Genomic DNA, 20,683 nt, shown 5'->3' on the forward strand with positions numbered 1-20,683 from the left:
AAAATGGGCCTCCTTAAGGGAGCGTCCCAGCTTCACCACGTCCTATTTTAAAGGCGCAGGATACGAGAGCACGCACTTTTTACTTCGTCTTGGCCCTTTGGCGCTTGTGCACCATGTGAGCCAGGAGTGCCTTTGGGACTTCTAAATCGAGGGAAGAACCTTCTGATTTCACATTTTTTTTTTCATTGTTCACTGCGGCTATCTGGGGGTCCTAACGGCCTCCTGAGTGTAGTAGGCGCCTTCGGCAGCTGCCTGTGCCCACTTCCGCCACTACAAGGTTCAGAATCGCCTTTTTCTCGCCGCCAGGCCCGGCGGAGCCCTGCGTCCGGCTCAGCCACACTTCCGCGGCCGGGGCCGTCGCGGTGCATTGTGGGCGCCGTAGTTTGCGCCGCGTTTATGGTTGCGTGGAGCTGGAGTGCCGTGGTGAGTTGTTGAACTAAGTGAGCGTCGTTTGTGATCGGTCCGGACTCAGCAGGCGGTGCCCTTTTGGACCTCCTTTCCTTGAGGCTCTCTCCCCCGCCCCTTCCCTACCCCTCTGCCATTATTTGACGAGTTTGGGGGCCAGGGCCACTAGATTTGGGCTTTCGAATCTGTCCTTGCTGCCGGTGGGTCTAGGGTAGGGGGCTACCTACTTACTCCCTTTCTGCCGCATTGCTCCCGTGGGATCCTGCCCTTTTTAAAGAACAGTTGTGTTCCGCGTGAGTCGAACTGGGATGTCCTCTGTGCTTTTTCCTCAGATTCGTGGACTGGGATATAACAGACTCCAGAAGATTCCTGCTCTGTCCTCTGGTTCTGAAGCTTGCGACCGAGGTTGGATGTCCCCAGATCGTTGTATAATGAAGAGAATTCAACCAGACTTAGTTGGTTTTAACTAGCCCCCAAAATCAGAACCCTGATTTGCCTGTGAGAAGCTGAAAATCATATTTTAGAAAGTTGCGCTTCGATTCTCCACACTCCTTCACCCCGCAGTCCCATAATATGCTGTAGAAGTTGGGGCTTTTTGAACATCTCGCAATCTGGTGCTGATTTCACTGCCCAATGGCTTTCTATTTCACTGGTGTTCGAAGCTTTCCTAAGCTTTGGAAGAGCAACCCATACCTTGGGCTAGGCCAGGGACACTCTTACGTCTCCTTGTTTCTCAAAGACTGTGATGGCATCAGGAACCAACAGAAGTGGTTTTCTCTTAAAACGATGTCCCCACAAAATACCAAAGCAATGAATCTGTTGATTGCCAAGGTCAGATATGGCAGGAAGGGAGATGAGGGGAGTAATAAACAAGTTTCTTCTGAGTCTCCTCACATGTTTGCAGCTGGAGCGGCTAAGAAGCGATCACAGATGAATCCTTCAAGTAAAGATCATGACTTGCTACCTGTGGGGAACATTATTCAACTCCCAACAAAACCTTTGAATTCAGAGGAGTGGGATAAACTTAAGGAAGAGTTCAAAGAAAAGGCTAATTTTGAAAATTGGATCATTTCACAAATGGTTAAATGCCATAGCTCTGTTGATGTGGCCAAATCTGTGCTGGCCTGGGTAGCTGCAAAAAACAGTGGTATTGTAGGCTATGATTTGCTTGTCAAGTATTTGTCTCTCTGCGTCTTTCATAAACAGACATCAGAAATTATTGATGTCTATGAAATAATGAAAGCCAGATACAAGTGCTTAGAACCTGCAGGGAGCACTCTTCTCATCCGGGGATTAAGCCATACAGACAGATGGAGAGAGGCCTTGCTACTGTTGGAAGACATGAGAAAAGTCATAACCCCTTCAAAGAGGAACTATAATGACTGTATCCAGGGAGCCCTCTTTCATCAAGATGTAAATGTAGCTTGGAATTTGTATCAGGAATTGTTAGGTCATGATATTGTTCCTATGTTGGAAACTTTAAAAGCCTTTTTCGATTTTGGGAAAGACATAAAAGATGATCAGTATTCAAACAAACTGCAAGACATTCTTTTGTATCTAAGAAATAATCAGCTATATCCTGGAGAATCATTTGCACACAGTATAAAAACATGGTTTGAGAGGTAATTTGATTTTTTCTTAATATATATGTTTTTATTTTAATACCTATACTAAAAGTTGCCTTTTTTTATTCTAACTAGTTGCTGAGAATTACTTTATTCAGGCTATACTTTTTTTCTGTCTCTTAGTAAGATTATTTCCACTTTAAGACAAAATTTTCTTTCTCTTTAAAAAAGTAGCATAAACAAGTTGTGGTTATCACATAAAAGAGAAACTATAAAGCACTTGTAGTTTTTATGTATTTTTTCCTTATAGAAGGATCATTTGTTTTCTGAGATATCTAGTATGATGTAAATATTTACAAATAGCACTTGTGGCTAGAGTTCATAGCAATATAACTGGAGCTGTCTTTGGGTCATATTAGTGTTTTCAGAAGTTCTTCTGAGACCCAGTGACTGATATAATGTGCATATGTATATTCTGTTTAATCTATGCATTTCATCAAGTTGAATAGTTAAGAGTGGAGAGAGGAATCCTGATCAACCTGATATGCATTATAATAGAAAATCTTCATCCTTCCAGTTTATTTTGATCTTTCCATCTTTTGGCTGCTCTCTCCTTTGCTTTTATTCTTGTTACTGGCTACATGCCAATTTATTGCTTCAGTCTTTCATTCTCTTACATCTTTACTGCTAAATTGCTTCAGGCTCTTTCCTCCACATTCATTCCTTTCGCCTCAGTTTTTCTCTGGCTTTTCCACTATGTATTATCTTTACAGAGCTTTGAAATAGCAGTCATGCTTAGTTATCTTTATTAACAAATCTATTGAGTATCAACAGAAGAGCTGGAGTGTGAAGGTCTTTGACTGCTAAGGGTTTTGATTTTATTCTGTTATCAAGAATGCTGGTCTTGGAGTGGAGTTTTAAAAAGGTAACTGCCAAAACAATGAGAAGGAAGGTTGGAGAGGGATTACAATTTGAAACAGGGAGATCTGTGTGGAGGCAGATGTAGGTTTGAACGAGAGATGATGAGATCTTGGACTAAGACCTGGGAAAGGAGAAAGAAGAGAAAGTGGTAGAATCAATAGGAATTGATGGTATATGTGTAAGAGGAAAGAAGGAAGGACAAGTTGTTTGAGCAAATAAATCAATAAGTAATTTTGAATGCCTTCAATTTTAGGCTTAGCACTGTGGGTGTTTTGTGATATCATATCCATTACAGTGGCATTCACATCCTAATTGTGAATACAGTAATTGACAGTTACCTAAGAGTGGTGTATAAGTTTATTGTGTACAAGAAGTGATTGCTCTGGGCAGGAACAGTCTCTGGCAGCTTTATAGAGGTTAGAGTTGAGTTTCGATTACAGAGATTATACTACAAATGTCAGCTGCTTTTGGGAGCAGGTCCTGTGAAGATGAGGGTCAGATGACTAGAGAAGCAGTAAAGGGAAGGAGATCCAGAGTAGGGGACCATCAGTTCCTTAGCCCCATCACAATGTAAGCAACCACTCTTTGAACTGAACCATTCTAGGGAAGTATTGAATTTTTCAGAGCTTTTGCCAGCGAGTTTTTAAATACAGTGAGTGTCTTTTTGCTTCAGTAGGAATTCGACCTTCTGATGGCTTGGTTTTGCATTCTTTTTTGTAGTGTTCCTGGAGAACAATGGAAAGGACAGTTCACCACCATCCAGCAAAGGTAAAGGCCAATATTTTACTTTTAATTTGTTCGATTTAGGTTTAGCAGGTTTTGTTGTTACTGATGAAAAAAAAATTAAAAGACTACCTTAGAGATAGGATAATTAAGTTAATTAGGATAACCAAGAAAAAAAAGTCATGTTTCACATTTGGAGAATTTGTCATGGTCAGTTGTATTTTTGGTGTGTGCTGTGAACTTGGTGTGATCCTCAGAAATGTTTCCCTTAGAGATTTGGGATCCAGTTGTATTTTAAGAATGACTTTTAAAACTTTATGTGGTTAAAAAAGCAAATAGAAAACTTTGGATGCCCAGCAGTCTACTCATTTGGGTTTTTTGGCACATGAATTTGTGATACTTTCTGGTTTCCAAAAATCAGATGTATGTGATGATCACAAGGGTTGTAATGTTCTTTTAAAAATTACCTTCCAGTTTCCTCATGTCCTAGAATGATTCATTTTAGAAAAGATTCGTTTCTAGGACATTATTTAATACATTCACTTGTAATTACAGTGGTCAGTGTTTGGGCTGTGGAAAAACCCTAGAGTCTATTCACCTGAGTTCAGAAGAATATGAATTTCTCAAGGGAAAAATCATGAATGATGTGATAGATGGAGGTGACCAATACAAAAAGACAACACCCCAGGTGAGTCTGGAACAGGCCTTATCGCATTCTTGGATTGCTTGTCTCTAGCAGGGGTCAGCAGTTGTTTTCTGTGAAAGGCCAGATAGTAAATATTTTAGACTTTGTGGGTCATAATAATCTCTGCTGCAACTTTTCTAGTCTGCTATTGTAGTGAAAACAGCCACAGACAATGTATAAATGAATGATCATGGCTGGGTTCCAGTAAAACTATGTTCATGGAAATGAGTGGTGGGCTGGATTTGGCCGGCTGGTTGTAGTTGCCAGCCTATAGGAGAGGTTGATTTAGAGATTGATTCATGGAGTCATTGGCTTAGGCTGTCATCCATCTGTTGAAGTCAGTCCTCTTTTACCTGGGCACAAGTGTGCTTAAGCCAAAAAGACAGGTGCTTATTCTTTGTCCAAGTGCTTTCGGAAAACTGTGTTCAGTAAACTCCCATAAAAACATTATGGTTTCTCACAAGTTTTCTAGTCAAGAGAGTTGTAGGTAACTTAACAAAATTATTCCCAACTCTTCTTCATACTGAATTTGATTCTCGAAGTCATTTTTAATAACTTTATTTTGCTAACCTTCAGTAATTTATGCTGGTTTACTAAGATTAAGCTGAAGAAGTAAAATGCTTTTACCTTGGGGAAAGGCTGCCTGTCATATCACTGAATGCTTTTTCTTCAAGGTACCAGATGAAAATGAGAAGTGAAAATTGTTTGGCCTTCTCACCTTGACTTAAAATTGTCAGAAAATGTCCCTAATACGAAGACCTTTAATCCTCAGAATAAAGTCAAAATCCAGAGCAGTCAACCTGCCTTTTATTTTCTGTTTTTTGTGACATTAATTTTTTGAAAAGTATGGTTTGTCTTGTACAGGGCTTCTCAAACTTTGTATCTCAGAGACACTTGAGGCTCTGTTTAAAATGAAAATTATAAGGCAGTTCTCCAGAATAGAATCTAAGATTCTGTATTTCGAACAAACTCCCAGGGGATGGGATTCTGGTCTTTGGACCACTTTTGAGTAGCAAGACTGGCCTAAGTGTCTGATCGCTTTCTCTTCATTGATTCAGTGTAAAAAGCTTTTGGGTACATTACACAGGTGATGCTGTGTGCATTTTATTGCATCACAGCCGCTTCGTAATATCAGACTGCTCTCTATTGCTGATGCTAAGCTTGATCACTTGATTAAAAGGGTGACTGCCAGATACCTCCATTGAAAAGGTACGGTTTTTTCCTTTATAATTTTCATAATTAAAAATTATCTGTGGAGTAAGTAATACTTGAAGACTATGTGGATATCCTGTCACCCATTAATTCTTCACCCAGTGTTTTTCTTATCATGGAGATGAACTCTCTACCTTTGGAGGGGTGCAAAGTGATGATTTTCTAGTTATTTCATTCCTTCTACATTTATTAGCTGGTTTTATTCTATGAAAGTTTTTCCTTTCCCCTTTCTTTCTACCCACCTCCTTTTTTAAAAAAGAATGATCTGGCCGGGAGGGTATAGCTCCCTGCTAGAACGTGTGCTTAGTATGCACGAGGTCCTGGATTCATTCCCCAGTACCTTCATTAAGGAAAACAAAAAAGAATTAAAAAAAAAAAGATTAATCTAACTACCTTCCTCCCTTTAAAAAAATAATAAAATGACCTGTCTGGACATAAGGACGGTTTTAAAAAATTAACCGTGTTAGAATCCATTACCATGTTTATTCTTTTTGATGCTCAAATTGTCCCAAATGTGACCTGTAGGAGCCCTTGCAAGCCAGCTCCTGTGCCTTTCTGACACCCCCACCCCATCACCTCCACCCACCCCAGTCAGTTTATGAGCACTTCCTTGCTTTCTGGCGCAAGATGTCTCAGGCTGTCACCTAAGGTTGCTCCTGCCCCGGTCACAGAATCACTAGTTGAATACTTTTGTTTAACACTCTTAATGGCTAAACATTTCTATAATTCCTTTTTAATGGATATCACTTTAATGCTAGGTTAATAGAAGGAAGATTTATTAGTTTTCTCTGCTGATAAAGACTTAGAACCCAGAGCAAATCTTCCCCTTGGAGAGTATTATACCATGGCAGAAGTTTCAGGCTCCAGACCATGGTGAGAATAGCAAAGAGTTGTCGTACATTTAATTACCATAATTTACATAGCCACTGAATATAGTCACGGAAGGACTGGGACATATTATGGCAAGGGGAATTATTTTCTCCATTTTTATTTCCAGGTGTTCTCCTCCTGGCCCCCTGCTGCTCCCCAGTTCTATATCCCCTTTTTTTTTTGTCATCTGCCTTTCACCTTTATGTTATTACTTTCCCATAATAATGACATCGCTACCATTTATTGATTGAGTACCATATATCAGGCACTTCTAGGTGTGTTATACTCACAACACTCGACAATCTTGAAAGAATATCAAGTTTGAAGACGGGGAGGCTCAGGATGAGAACTATACCCATGGGTAAAGAGCAGTGAAAAAAGGCATATGTCTGGCTTGGTTCAGGGTTTATTTTTTGTAGTATTGGTGAGGCAGAAGGGCAGGGGTGGATCCAGAGCACTCCTGGTAGACTGAAGTAGGACCAACTCTTTCTGGGACTAGAGAGAAGGACTCAGGGATACTGGATAAGTTCAGTGTGTAGGTGCAGCAGAGTTTTTCTCTGAAGAGCCTGAGGCAAGTTGGTCATTTGAAGGCCAGAGAAGGTATGATAGCTTAAGGGGAATTTTCAGCCTTGGAATTTTGGACTATTTGTGAAATAACTGAGGAGAATACTGCTGGGTGGTGCTGAAGCCCTGGCTAAGGCTGGAGAGCCTAAGTTTGTAAGGGCGTTGATCTGTGATCCATTTTCAGCGGTCCTGGGACATCCAGGTGTAGAGGTGGCAGATGGATGGGATGGTGCAAGGTTTTGCTAGTGTGGTACACTTGGAGAGTTGAAGTATAGGTGAGAGAGTGGCTCAATTAAAGGACCATGAGATCAAGATAGAAGGAAGTAAAGATGAGTGGGAGCTCGTGAATTAGGAGACAACGGAGATTAAAGTGGACAGAAGGCTTACTGAGGTTGAAGAACAAGCATAAAGGGACTGAGAGTGATCAGTGTATATTAGAGATGTGATTTCAGAGACAGTGCTCTGGAGTGATGACAAAGTCTAGGGTATGACAGTTAAGCAGATGAAGAAACTGACAGCCTAGGTGGTCATACACAGAGCTAATCAGAGTGTCCACATGATAGTTTTTGAAAATAATAATTGCAGCCACATTATGGAATGCTTACCAGGTGCAGGCACTGTCCTTTGTCCCTTAGGTTGGTGATGAAGACTGTGAGTCGAGTGCCAAATTCTTGATAAGTGTGCAGGTGTCTGGGACAACACAAGGTGATAGCAAAGAGGAGGAGTCAGCAAACTATGGCCCGCAGACCAAGACCAGCCTACCGATTGTTTTTGTAAATAAAGTTTCATTGGAACACAGCCACACTCATTTATGTACAGGCATACCTTGTTTAATTGCACTTTGCTTTATTGTGTTGTTGTTTTTTTTCTGCAAATTGAAGGTTTGTGGCAGCAATGCATGTAGGAAATCTGTTGGCACTATTTTTCTAACAGCATTTGCTCACTTTATGTCTCTTTGACACATTTTGGTAATTCTTGAAATATTTCAAACTTTTTCATTATTGTATTTGTTATAGTGATCTGTGATCAGTGATCTTTTATGTTAATATTGTAAAAAGATGACAACTCACTGAAGGTTTGAATAGTGGTTACCATTTTTTAGCAATGAAGTATTTTTTTCAATTAAGTATAGTCAGTTTACAATGTGGTGTCAATTTCTGGTGTTCAGCACAAATTTTCAGTCATACATGAATATACATATATTTGTTTTCATATTCTTTTTCACTGTGAGCTACTACAAGATCTTGAATATTTTTCCCTGTTGTGGGTTGCCTTTTTACTTTGTTAATAGTGTATTTTGATACACAAACATTTTTTAATTATCATGAAGTCCATTTGTTTATTTTTTCTTTTGCTTCATATCCGAGAAAATCATCGCCAAATCCAATGTCGTGAAGCTTTTTGTTCTGTTTTATTCTTTAAGAGTTTAATTGTTTTAGATCGTACATTTAGGTCCTGGATCCATTTTGAGTTAATTTTTGTATATGGTATTAGGTAAGAATTGGACGTCATTTTAACATATATGAGAGGGTTTGGGTTTATTTCAGTTCCAATTTGGTCTACATGTCTATTGTTATGCCAATACCACACTGTTTTGAAAACTGTAGCTTTGTAGTAAGTTTTGCACTCAGGAAGTGTGACTCCTCCAGTTTTGTTCTTCTTTTTCAAGATTGTTCTGGCTATTCAGGATCCCTTGAGATTCCATATGAATTTTAGGATGGGTTTTTCTATCTCTGCAAAAAAAAGTGATTGGGATTTTGATAGAGATTGTATTAAATCTGTAGATTGCTTTGGGTAGTGTTGACATTTTAACAATAGCAAGTCTTGTGATCCATGAACATGGGATTTGTTTCCATTTATTTATGTCTTTACTTTGTTTCAGCAATATTATGTAGTTTTCATTGTACAGATTTTTCACCTCCTTGGTTAAGTTAATTCCTAAATAGTTTATTCTTTTTGATGCTATTGTAAATAGAATTGTTTTTGTAATTTTCTTTTCGGGTTGTTCATTATTAGTTTATAGAAATGCAGCTAATTTTTGTGTGTTGCTTTTTTTTTTTTTTTAACATTCTTTTATTGAGTAATAGTCATTTTACAATATTGTGTCAAATTCCAGTGTAGAGCACAATTTTTCGGTTATACGTGAACATACATATATTCATTGTCACATTTTTTTTTCCCTGTGAGCTTCCACAAGATCTTGTATATATTTCCCTGTGCTATACAGTATAATCTTGTTTACCTATTCTACATTTTAAAATCCCAATCTGTCCCTTCCCACCCCCTGCCCCCTTGGCAACCACAAGTTTGTATTCTATGTCTCTGTTTCTGTTTTGTATTTGTTTTTGTTTTTTTTTTAGATTCCACATATGAGTGATCTCATATGGTATTTTTCTTTCTCTTTCTGGCTTACTTCACTTAGAATGACATTCTCCAGGAACATCCATGTTGCTGCAAATGGTGTTATGTTGTCTTTTTTGTGGCTGAATAGTATTCCATTGTTTAAATATACCACATCTTCTTTATCCAGTCATCTGTTGATGGACATTTAGGTTGTTTCCATGTCTTGGCTATTGTAAATAGTGCTGCTATGAACATTGGAGTGCAGATGTCATTTTAAAGAAGGGTTCCTTCTGGATATATGCCCAGGAGCAGGATTCCTGGGTCATATGGTAAGTCTATTCCTAGTCTTTTGAGGAATCTCCATACTGTTTTCCACAGGGGCTTTCCTTGCTTCCCTCTCCCACTCTTATTAATGATTTAGATGTCTTCTTTTACAATTTTGTGTTTATTCTATTTGTAATTAATGGTAGTTACCACCTTTCCAGTTATGAGTTTCTCATTTTTGTAGCATCCTGCTTCTTTTCTATTTATAGTAGACCTGTCAATATTTCTTTTAGCATGAGTTTAGTGTTGCTAAACTCTCTTAGTTTTTGCTTGTCTGTGAAGTTCTTTATCTCTCCTATTCTAAAGGATAGCCTTGCTGGATAGTTTCCTAGGCTGCATCTTTTTTTCATTCAGGACTTTGAATATATCTTGCCACGCCCTTCTGACCTGTAGTGTTTGTGTAGAGAAGTCAGCTGAGAGCCTTATGGGGGTTCCCTTGTAACTTGCTCTTTGTTTTTCTCTTGCTGCCTTTAGGATCATTTCTTTATCCTTGACTCTGGCCATCTTGATTATGATATGTCTTGGTGTGGGTCTGTTTGGGTTCTCTCTGTTTGGGACCCTCTGAGCCTCCTGTACTTGGATATCTGATTCCTTCTTTAGGTTTGGGAAGTTTTTAGTCATGATTTCTTCAAATACCTTTTCAATCCCCTTTGTTCTTTCTTCCCCTTCTGGAACCCCTATTATGTGTAGATTGACACACTTTATATTATCCCATAGGTCCCTTATATGGTTTTCATTGTTTTTCATTTGTTTTTCTCTCAGCTGTTCTGATTTGGTGCTTTCTGTTGTCTTGTCTTCTAGGTCACTTATTCATTCCTCTGCATTATCTAGCCTGCTTTGTACAGCCTTTAGGTCAGCTCTCATCTCAGCAAATGAGTTTACTAATTCTACTTGGTTCTTCTTTATAGCTTCTATTTCATTTTTGACATGTTTTCTATCTCTAAATACTGTTTATTTTGGTTCCTTCAGTACTTTGATCACTCCTTTTTTGAAATCTTGATCTAGTAGGCCATGTCTGTTTCCTTGATCATGCTTTCAGGGAATTTCTCTTGATCTTTATACTGGGAGTGGTTCCTCTGCTTCTTCATATTGCTCATATCTCTCTGGCACCGGTGGGTGGGCGGGTCACTCCCCCTCCCGATGCTGCAGTCAGATGCTGCATTCGGGTGAGGTAGGTGGGCGGATTGCGCCCCCTCCCAGCACTGTGGTCAGGTGCTGTGTTTCTGCCAGGAAGGTGGGTGGCCACCTGCCCTCTCCCGGCGCCAGTCACTCTGCTGCTTTGTGCAACTGCCTGTTCCGCCTCGGGTTGGCGCTCTGTAGGTGGGCTCGGGGAAGACTGTGGAACAGCCCTGCCCTTGCTCTGTGCCAAATCTCAGCTCCTTGTTTGTCTTGGTGGTGTGAGTTCTCTGAGGTGCCAGGGCAGAAAGATCCTATCTACCTCGGACTGTAAACAAGTCTCATTCCTGCCTAGGAGGTTGTGGAGCCCCCGGGTGTGGATTCAGAGCTCGGCCCTGTCCCTGCCCGCATGCTGTGCACAAGAGGATATGAGGGCTGTGGCTGCGCCCTGCCTCTTCTTGTGAGAAGCGCCAGTTATGGCGCCGCGGGTCTCAGGAGACAAAGGCTACGGTGCCCCTCCCAGGGCACACCAGCCTTGTTGCTTTGCTTTTTTTGCAATTTATGGGGGACCGAGGTTGTTATGCTCCATATCCCCTCCCAGCCATGGCGTGCAGCACCCTGCAGTCCCCCAGGGCTGCCTCAGTGCAGCCGTCCCCGTCCTCCGCCTGGCTCGGGCGGCCTGTCCCGGCCCTAGCTGCCGGTTCACGTCTCAGGCTGGGTGCTGCAGGGACCGTTTGTGCCCGTTTAACTTAGTTCTGTCAGTCAAGGGGTGCTCAGGGCAGATCCGAGCCTCAGAGGCTCCCCACCCCGTCCCGCTGGCCTCTCCATTGGAGAGGGGGAGACCCAGCGAACGAGTGCTATTCCTCCTTTGCTGCTCCCTCCCTGCGGGACCGGTCCCACACTGTTTTGTTTTTTCTTTTTTCTTTTTTCCTTTTCTCCTACTAGATTTTTGGCATGTTTGCCTTTTGAAGAGGGTGATGTTCTGTCGGACTTTGGCAGTGCTCTGGTTGGCTGAGTGGGTCTGTAGATGTGAGTGTTGGTGTATTTGTGGGAGAGGGTGAGCTACGAGTGTCCTACTACTCCGCCATTTTTCTTCTCTGTATGTGTTGATTTTATATCCTACTTTGCTAAATTGATGTATTAATTCTAACAGGTGTGTGTGTGTAATCTTTATGGTTTTCTCTGTATAAGATCATATCACCTGCTAACAAAGATAATTTTACATTTTCTTTTCCAATTTGGATGCCTTTTATTTCTTTTTCTTGCTTAATTGCTCTGGCTAGAACTTCACTACTGTGTTAAATAGAAGTGGTACAAGCAGGCATCCTTACCTTGGTCCTGAGAAAAAAATTTCAGTCATTCACCATTGAGTATGATGTTGGCTGGGTTTTTTGTATATGGCTTTTATGTTGAGTTAGTTTCCTTCTAGTCCTAGTTTGTTGAGGGTTTTTGCTTCTTTTTTTTAAATGAAAGAGTGTTAAATTTTGTCGAATGATTTTTCTGCATTATTTGAGATGATCATGTGTTTGTTTTCCTTCTTTCTATGTGGTATATTACATTGATCAGTTTTCAAGTGTTGAAACATCCTTGCATCAAAGAATAAATCCCATTTGGTTATGGTGTATAATCCTTTTAATATGCTGCTGAATTCTGCTTACTGGTATTTTGTTGAAGATTTTTGCATCAATGTTCATAAAGGATATTGGTGTGTAGTTTTCTTTTCTTGTAGTATAAAGACACTTTAGTGTCAAGGTAATGCTGGCCTTGTAGGATGAGTTGAGAAGTGTTCCCTCTTCAACTTTTTGGAAAAAATTTAAGAAGGATTGATAGTAGTTTTTCTTTAAATGTTTATTAGAGTTCACTGGTGAACTATTAGATCCAGGACTTTGTTGTTGTTGGGAGATTTTTAAGTTACTAATTCACTTTCCTTACTAGTTATAGATGTATTCACATTTTCTTTTTCTTGATGATTATGCCTCCTGATACCTCTATGACCAGAAGCAGTAGTTGGCAATCCAAGCACAGATCTCCAGTATTTGGAGGACAGGGTCCTTCTTGCCCACCCTGGCTCACATATGCTGTGTGCAGGCTGCTTCAGGAACAGCTGCCTGCCATATGGCTGGGGGTGAGAGATGGGTAGCCATTACTCTGCCAAGAGTGAAAACTGATGAAATTAACCACCATTCATCATTCATATCTTCCCCTGGAAGTTGAAAGCCCTTAGTAGACTTCAGACTTGCAAAATAGTTACAGAATCAGATTCTCTCAGTGCACTGTTGTCCTGTCTGTCTAGGGAGACTGATTCCTGATGCTCTTTTCTCTGCCATCTTTCCTTCAACTTGATGGGTTTTGACACATGTATACCCCTGTGGAACTGTCACCACTGCCAAGATAATGAGCATATCTATCAACCTCAAAAGTATCCTGCCACTTTGTAATGACTACTTCCTATACTTGCCCATGACTCACTCTTGCCACCTGAGGTGAACACCATCAAATCATATAATATATAGTCCTTTTTGTCTGACTTCTTTAATTCAGCATAATTATTTTGAAATTTCGCTCACATTTTGTATCTCAATCATTTGTTCATTTTTGTTACTAAGTAGTATTCTGTTGCACGGTTATACCACTGTTCTATAAATTCATTCGCCTATTGATGGATGTTTCAGCTTGCGGCTATTACAAGTAAAGCCAAGAACATTTTTGTACGAGTCTTTGTACTTTGTGCTTTTGTATTAGCTTCCTAGGGATGCTGTAACAAAGTACTACAACCCGGGTGGCTTAAAATGACAGACGTGTATTCTCTCACAGTTCTGGGAGGTGTTGGCAGGGCCATGCTCCTTCTGAAGTCTCTGGGAAGATTCTTCCCTTTTGCTCGCTTCAGCAGCTCCCAGCTTCTGGCAATCATTGGTGTTTCTTAGCTTTTAACTGCGTCACTCCACTCTCTGCCTCCTCTTCTCTGTGTTTTATCTCTTCTTATAAAGACATCAGTCATTGGATTTAGGGCCCACTTTATTCCACTATGACCTCATAATTAATGGCATCTGTGAAGATCCCCTTTTTAGATAAGGTCACATTACAGGTAGACATGAATTTTAGAGGAGACACTATTTAACCCACTACAACTTTTCTTTCTCTTGGGTACATATCTAGGAGTGGAATGCTGGGTCTTATGGTCGGGGTGTGTGTGCCTTTTTAAGAAACTGCCAAACTGTTTTCCAAAGTGATTGCCCCATTTTACATTTCTCCCAGCAGTGTGTGAGGGTTACAGTTGCTCCATATCCTGGCCAACACTTAATATGGTCAGTTTCTTCACCTTTAGCTGGTCTAATGGATGTGAAATAATATCTTACTGTGGTCTTATTTTACAGTTTCCTAATAATGATGATGTTGAGCATCTTTTCATGTGCTGAATGGTCATCCAATTATCTTCGTTTGTGAAGTGTTGTTTAGATCTTTTGCCCATTTAAAAAATTGGTTTTTTTTTTTAATTGAGTTGTAAGAGTTATTCTAGATGCAAGTCCTATGTCAGATATATCTTTTGCAAATATTTTCTCTCTGTCTGTGGCTTGACTTTCGTTTTCACAAAATAGAGATTCTGATTTAATTGCTCTGGTTTGGGGCCCAGGCACTGGGATTTTCACAAGCTCCCAGATGATTTTAAAGTGCAGCTGGGATCAAGAACCAATGCTTCGAATGTGAGATTCTGAATAGTCCTAATGTGTGTATGACAGCTACTTTTCTAAAGGATGATTTGGGGAGAAAACCTAGTCATGGGTAAATTATTAGTTTTTCTGTTTTAAACGTTTATTTACTGTGCTTAGGCATCAGAGCCAGCAGGTGGCAGCAGTGTAACATTGGAAAAATTATTTTAGGTTATAGCCAGGTCAGTCAGGTTAAAGGATTTCGTGAGCTTTTTTTTAATATTAATTGGAAAGATATCTATTTCTTTGTTAAGTCAGGTTAGTGATAGTAAGTAAAGAGGGGAGCTGTATATGTAAATTTTAAGTGAACAAAGCAGGACTCCAAATAGTGTGCATGTACTACTGATTCAACTACATGAAACTAATTGACATCAATGAAGATGCAAAAGTGAATTTGGAGCTATGTGGATAGTGTTAATTTAATATTAATAAGATTTTTTCCTTTTATTTTCCTTGATTCTGAACTATAACATTAAATTACAGGTTTTTTTTTTCGTATTCAACTGTTCAGGTATGAATTTAATTTAATTTATTCAATCTTCTTCTTAGGGAAAATTTCAAACCATATGCAAAAGTAGAAAGACAGGTATAGGAGACTCCTAGCTCAGTCATTGTTAACTCATGGCCAGTCTTATTTCATTTATACTCCCTCCGTTCCTCCCCTTGCCACTCAGAAATTGTGAAGCAAATCAGAGCTTAATTATTTGTCCTGTAAATTATAAATTCACTTTTAGGCAACTTTGTTTCTCTTAAGAAATATTCCTTTGTAGAGTGATATTTTTCTTATAGAGTAGGAAATACTGTAGAATAGCAATTCTCAAACTTTTTGGTCCCAAGACCCTTTCACAGTCTTAGAAATTAAGGACTCCTGAGAGCTTTTGTTCATGTGGGATTTTATCTGTTCATCATTTCTGGATTAGAAATTAAAACTGAGAATTTTAAAAAATATGCTTTTATTTAAAATAACAATATAAAAACTATTATATATGAACATAAATGTTTCTTCTCAGTAATAAATATCATCTAAAACAAAAACAATATGTGAGAAGAGGGTCTTGTCTTAACATACTTATACGTCTCCTTAATTACCTGGCTCAATAGAAGACAGCTGAGTTTTTATAGCTGCATCTGTATTCAGTCTGTTGTGGTTTGTTATTTTGGTGGAAGCATATGAAGAAAATGGAGGCTCATAGAGATAGGTAGTTAGCAAAGGTGAGAATATTTTATTGGTATTTTCAGATAATTATTGTTATTCTTCTCCGATATTATACTAAAACTCCACTGTACACTTGTGAGCAAATGAACGTGAAAAGGGCAGGTAACATCTTAGTATTATTAATAAAAGCAGTTTTTAACCTTACAGATCCCCTGAAAGGTTCTTAAAGATGCCCAAGGGTCCTCGCACCACAGTTTAAGAACCACTGCTCTAGAAACTCTGCTTTAGTTGTAGTTTCCTTTTCCTATTTGAAAAGTTGAAGTAAAGTTTATTTCCCCCAATTTTATTATACAAATATATTAATAAAGGAAGTTAAAACAAAGATAATAGTCTTACTAATCAGCATATTTTGTATTTAGTTTCTTCTGTTCTCTTTTATTTCTTACTGAGACTTATTTCATCATCATCTTTCACTTTCCAAAATGGAAAACAAAACAAAAAAATTAATTATTTAAAAAATTTCAGTTAAAATAGCCAACACTAAAGAAAGAAATAGTAGCCCAACATGGTCCTCTCATTTTGAGCTTTTAATGAAGCTCTTCTTTTTTTAACTTTGAATGAAACTTTAATCATGATAGCAGTCCCCCATAATCCTGTGATTTAGAACTTTTTAAATAAAACTTTAATGACTTGGGATTCTGTTTTCTAGAAAAGAAATTGGAGGAAGGCAAATTGCCTGTAATACATTTAATTGAGTATTTAGGGTTAAGTTTAAATCAAGCCATTTGTTCTGCTTGATAGTATCTCGTCAGTTAATTGACAAAAGGGAGGCCTTCTGGTCTTTCTCTAACTACACATTTAAGACAGCACATGTGACCCAAATGAAATGTCAGTTTAAGAACTGATCTGATGTAGGTTTTGTTTTGTTTTAAGAGTGGCAGCTGCAAACTATGAAAGATAGGAACCAACTGAGCTCTTCATAGGCTTCAGAACCTTCCACTCTCATCTTCTGTGGGTTTGAAGATCTGGTTATCTTAAAGGTAAATATGAGGTTTTCTCCCCAGACTAAAGAAAATGTTGAGTGGTAAATGGTAAACTTTGGGGGTTTGGTAGTTAAAAATAAAACGAAGAGGAAAAAAAAAAAACTGAGAAATATAATTATTTGCAAAGTATACATTTAAAACCATGTGTTTTGAAGTCTCTATTTATAAAAAGCCCATTAATAAATAGTCCTCAACTTATAAACAGTTCACCCAATGCATACTTAATTATCACTAATACACTTCCCCCATTCCTGCTTCTTCAACCCCACAGTTGAAAAGTAGAGAATAGGCATGTGATCTCTGGATCATCCAGGTGTGTTGGTGTAAGAATTATGGCCAAAATGTGAACCTTCTAGAAAAATCAGTGAGTTCAGAAGCACAAGAAGGGTAAAAACATAAAAAGAAAAGCAGGCTGACTCCTTGCAGTGGCCTTCTTAGCATCAGATATTTCCATTTCTTCATTCTTCTTTATTTGCTCTTATATAGCACTTGTTGAAATCTTACCAATTGGGATTCAGTCATTTTATGAGAATTAACTTGAAGCAATGCATTTCCTCCTGATGCTTCACTGAGTTCTGTTTTACAAGGGAAGGGGAATTGTGTGTGGAGAGAATTAACTTGAAGCAATGCATTTCCTCCTGATGCTTCACTGAGTTCTGTTTTACAAGGGAAGGGGAATTGTGTGTGGATGTGGGTGGTTGCTGCTGTTTCAGAGTTGGGCCGGTGATTTTTAGACATGGAGAACATTCTAGGGGGGCAGATCTGAGGAGGATGTGAGAGTGGGAGGTCTCATGTAGATGACAGGGCTGGAGGCGGAGGGACGGAGGCACCTTTTTTCAGTTGAGGTTTGGACAAAGTGGGAGCATGCGAGGAGAAACCTGACTTGCTTTTTTCTCAGATCAAGGGTGAGAAGATCTGGTCTTTCTTACACCCTGTAGTCTGTTCTCTCTTAGATCCAGGCTGGTACTACTTATTATTGTTATAATGTAGCCCCATGATATAGTTTGGCATGGAAACCAAGTCATTTTTATAAATTTGTATTTATGGGAAAAGTTTTGTGAGTTCTAAAAAACCATCTGGTAAGTGAATTTTAGAAACAATATGCTGGCAGTGAGGCAGTACCCAGAGTGACCATACTTTTAGTTTTTTGGGGGTTTTTTTGTTTTTTTGGTTAGAAAATGCTCCTCAGGTTTCTGATTGTTTTTCCTTCACTGTTGACTAAATGTATCAATTTTTATTGCCATTTCATTTGGTCTCCCTAGAAAATAGAATAGTGTAAATAAGACAGAAGATCAGAAATGATAACACAGGGTACTGAAGACTGATAGCTTACTTCTGAGGGAAGAGAAAACTACCAGCGCGAAGGAACAGCTGCTGAGATGCTGAGAATAACGGCAGAGGCCTCCTCCATTCTCCCAAGCACCAAGCTCCTGCTTTTTACACAGGTGCCCCTCCTGCCATCTCTCTTATCTCAGTAAATACACCTCTCTCCTAATTATTCAGATGTCCAACACATCAGTCAACCTTGACTCCCCTCTCTCCTTCATAGCCCACCTGTAGTCTACCAGAAAATCCTGTTAGTTTCCTTCAAGGTATTTCTGACCACTTCTCATCACCTTCACTACTACTTTTTGATCCAAGGGACCATCATTTCCAGGCGAGACAACTGTAACTGGTCTCCCTGTTTCCCAGCACCCAAGTCTGTTATCCACCAGAGTGATCCTTTTAAATCCTTATCAGATCATATCACCCCCTTGCTTAAAACTCTCCAATGGCTTTTCATCTCACTCAGGCTGAAACACAGTCTTTCCAGTGACCCATAAGACCCTTCATAGTCTGGCCCCTGTTTGCGTCTCAGACTTTACTGCATTCCAGCCATACTGGGCTCCTACCAAATGATACTCTTGCCTCAGGACCTTTGCACTTGCTATTTCTTCTTGCTCCATGTATCTGTGTGATTATGCATCTACCTGCTTCAGCTCTTTTCTTAAATATTGCCTTCTTAGAATGGTTCTTCCTGACTACCCAACTGAAAATTTTGCTAGGCCTCAGAGAGTTTAAGTGGCTTTGCCAAGGCAAGTTTGTTAATAGCAGAGCTAAGATTAGAACCCAAGACTGTCTGTCTCCAAAATCTGAGTTCTGTTCGTTAAGCTTCATTCCGTAATGAAATACTGGGTCACTAAGAAATTTAATAAGATATTATTTGGTGTTCTTCATTTGATAAAGGAAAGTATGCAATGCATTTCTAACAATAATCTCCATCTTGGATTATCTTGACTTTAAAAGGTTAAAAGGGAATAAAGTTAGGTATTTAAAGGAACATGCCTCAGTTATCTGGAGTGTTTACTTATACATAGAACACATTATTCCCCCAAAATACAAGGTAGGAGGGAGTATGTTTGTATTCTTGAAGAAGTTCAAGACATCTTTTCAAATACTAATTCTGCTTCTTAATTTGTGTTATCTGTGCTTTTTTTCCTAAAGCAAATGTTTATATAAGGCTTATTATGTGCTAGTCACTACTTTACAACTGTTAACTCATTTAACATCATCTTTATAACTGTGGGAAAGTTACTTCATGACTCTTGTTCTGACTGTTGCCAGGCAACCCAGTTATGTATTAAGAAATGCCAGATAAGGTCATTTTTTCCTAGTAGGGGCAGAGATGAATGTAGAGCCCTAAAGACAGTGCAGAGTAGAAGAAGTTGTGATTTTTTTAGATGAATGAAAGTGCAGAATCTGCATCCAGCACAGTGTCAGTCTGGAAAGGCAGAAAAGGGACATCAGATCATTGCTGAGGGTTCAGTGGTGTGAAGCTCTTTAGACTACCTCACTGCCTTTCCTTACTATCTTAGGTCGAAATTTGAAGTTGGTAAGTCTCGAGCAGAGCACATGACACCTTATTATCCAGCACTTCTTTTTAGCTGCAGGTTGAAGCTTGGCAAATGGTTCTTCTCCCTCAGGGTTTCAAGAAATAGGAAATAGAAGAGTTAAGAATCTGGTACATGAAAATATCAAACTTGAATCAAATCAACATTTAGAGTCAACTACCAATTACAGAAAATATATGGGACTTACTACACCTCAAGGATATAATCACCAAATCCAGTCTGTAGGAAGCTTTAAGACAAATAACCTAGTTTTTTCCAATAAATCAATTGCAAGCAGAGAGAAAGAGCCAGGGATAGGGAGAGGGAAAAGACATATAGATTAAAAGCAGTGGGTGATATAGCAATCATTTGCAACGTATGGACTGGATTGGACCTGATTTGATCAAAGAAATCTGAACACCTCTTGTTGGAGATACTAAGAAATCGTTGTTTGTTTGTTTTTTTTTTAAGATATAATGATGCTAGAGAGTTGTGTTTTAAAACTTTTTATTTTAGAGCTACACCCTGAAGTATTTATGGATGAAATGGTGTGGTATCTGAGATATGCTTCAAAAATAACTTGGAGATGGGGGATGGAGTAGGTGGAGTTACATATGAAACAAAATTGACCATGAGTTGGTAAAGTTAGTTTATGAATTCATTGGGATTTATTATTATATTATTCTGCCTACTTTGGTATGTTTGGAATTTCCATTGTAAAAATCTTTTTTTAAAAACTGACATATTAAATAAATGCTTACATGCTTTCAGGACAGAGGCTATGAAGAGGGAGATTATAAAACAATGCATCCCTAGTGAATTTCATGCAGAGGCAACACCTTGTAGCATTTTCTCCCAAACACATATTCATTATAAAAGATGAAAGTAGTTCAGAAATGTCACCATAGAAAGTGAAAATATATTTCTTCAATCACATAATATTTTTAAAATATTGAAAACTGCCATGTTATTTGCACATGGGTAATACATTTTTCCAATTATGAAATGCATGAGAAATGAAATTTAGATCAGAGCTGGAAAGATATTTCCTGCAGAAGGGCTAGTAACATTTGTTCTGGAGTTTTAAAAAAAATCCTGTACGTGATAACCCATTCTGTAGTGATAACTATAGCCAGAGTGGCAATCTGGAATGCTCCAGTGTGCATCTACCCCTGCCTT

At 38.9% G+C, this 20,683-nt stretch overlaps 1 protein-coding gene across 2 annotated transcripts in view; it reads left to right on the forward strand.

Moving 5' to 3' along the window:
- Positions 1-285: 285 nt before the first annotated feature.
- PRORP (protein only RNase P catalytic subunit) overlaps positions 286-20,683 on the forward strand; it is a 109,351-nt gene continuing 88,953 nt past the window's right edge. The window contains exons 1-4 of one of the 2 annotated variants that reach the window (XM_010986141.3): positions 286-423; positions 738-2,027; positions 3,612-3,659; positions 4,170-4,302. In XM_010986141.3, coding sequence (XP_010984443.3) covers positions 1,039-2,027; positions 3,612-3,659; positions 4,170-4,302 — 1,170 coding nt within the window. In that variant the 5' untranslated portion in view covers positions 286-423; positions 738-1,038. The remainder of the gene's footprint in view (positions 424-737; positions 2,028-3,611; positions 3,660-4,169; positions 4,303-20,683) is intronic. The other variant, XM_064485891.1, reaches the window with a different exon arrangement.

Source organism: Camelus dromedarius, chromosome 5 (genome assembly GCF_036321535.1).
Source record: "Camelus dromedarius isolate mCamDro1 chromosome 5, mCamDro1.pat, whole genome shotgun sequence".
In the NCBI taxonomy this organism is placed as follows: Eukaryota; Metazoa; Chordata; class Mammalia; order Artiodactyla; family Camelidae; genus Camelus; species Camelus dromedarius.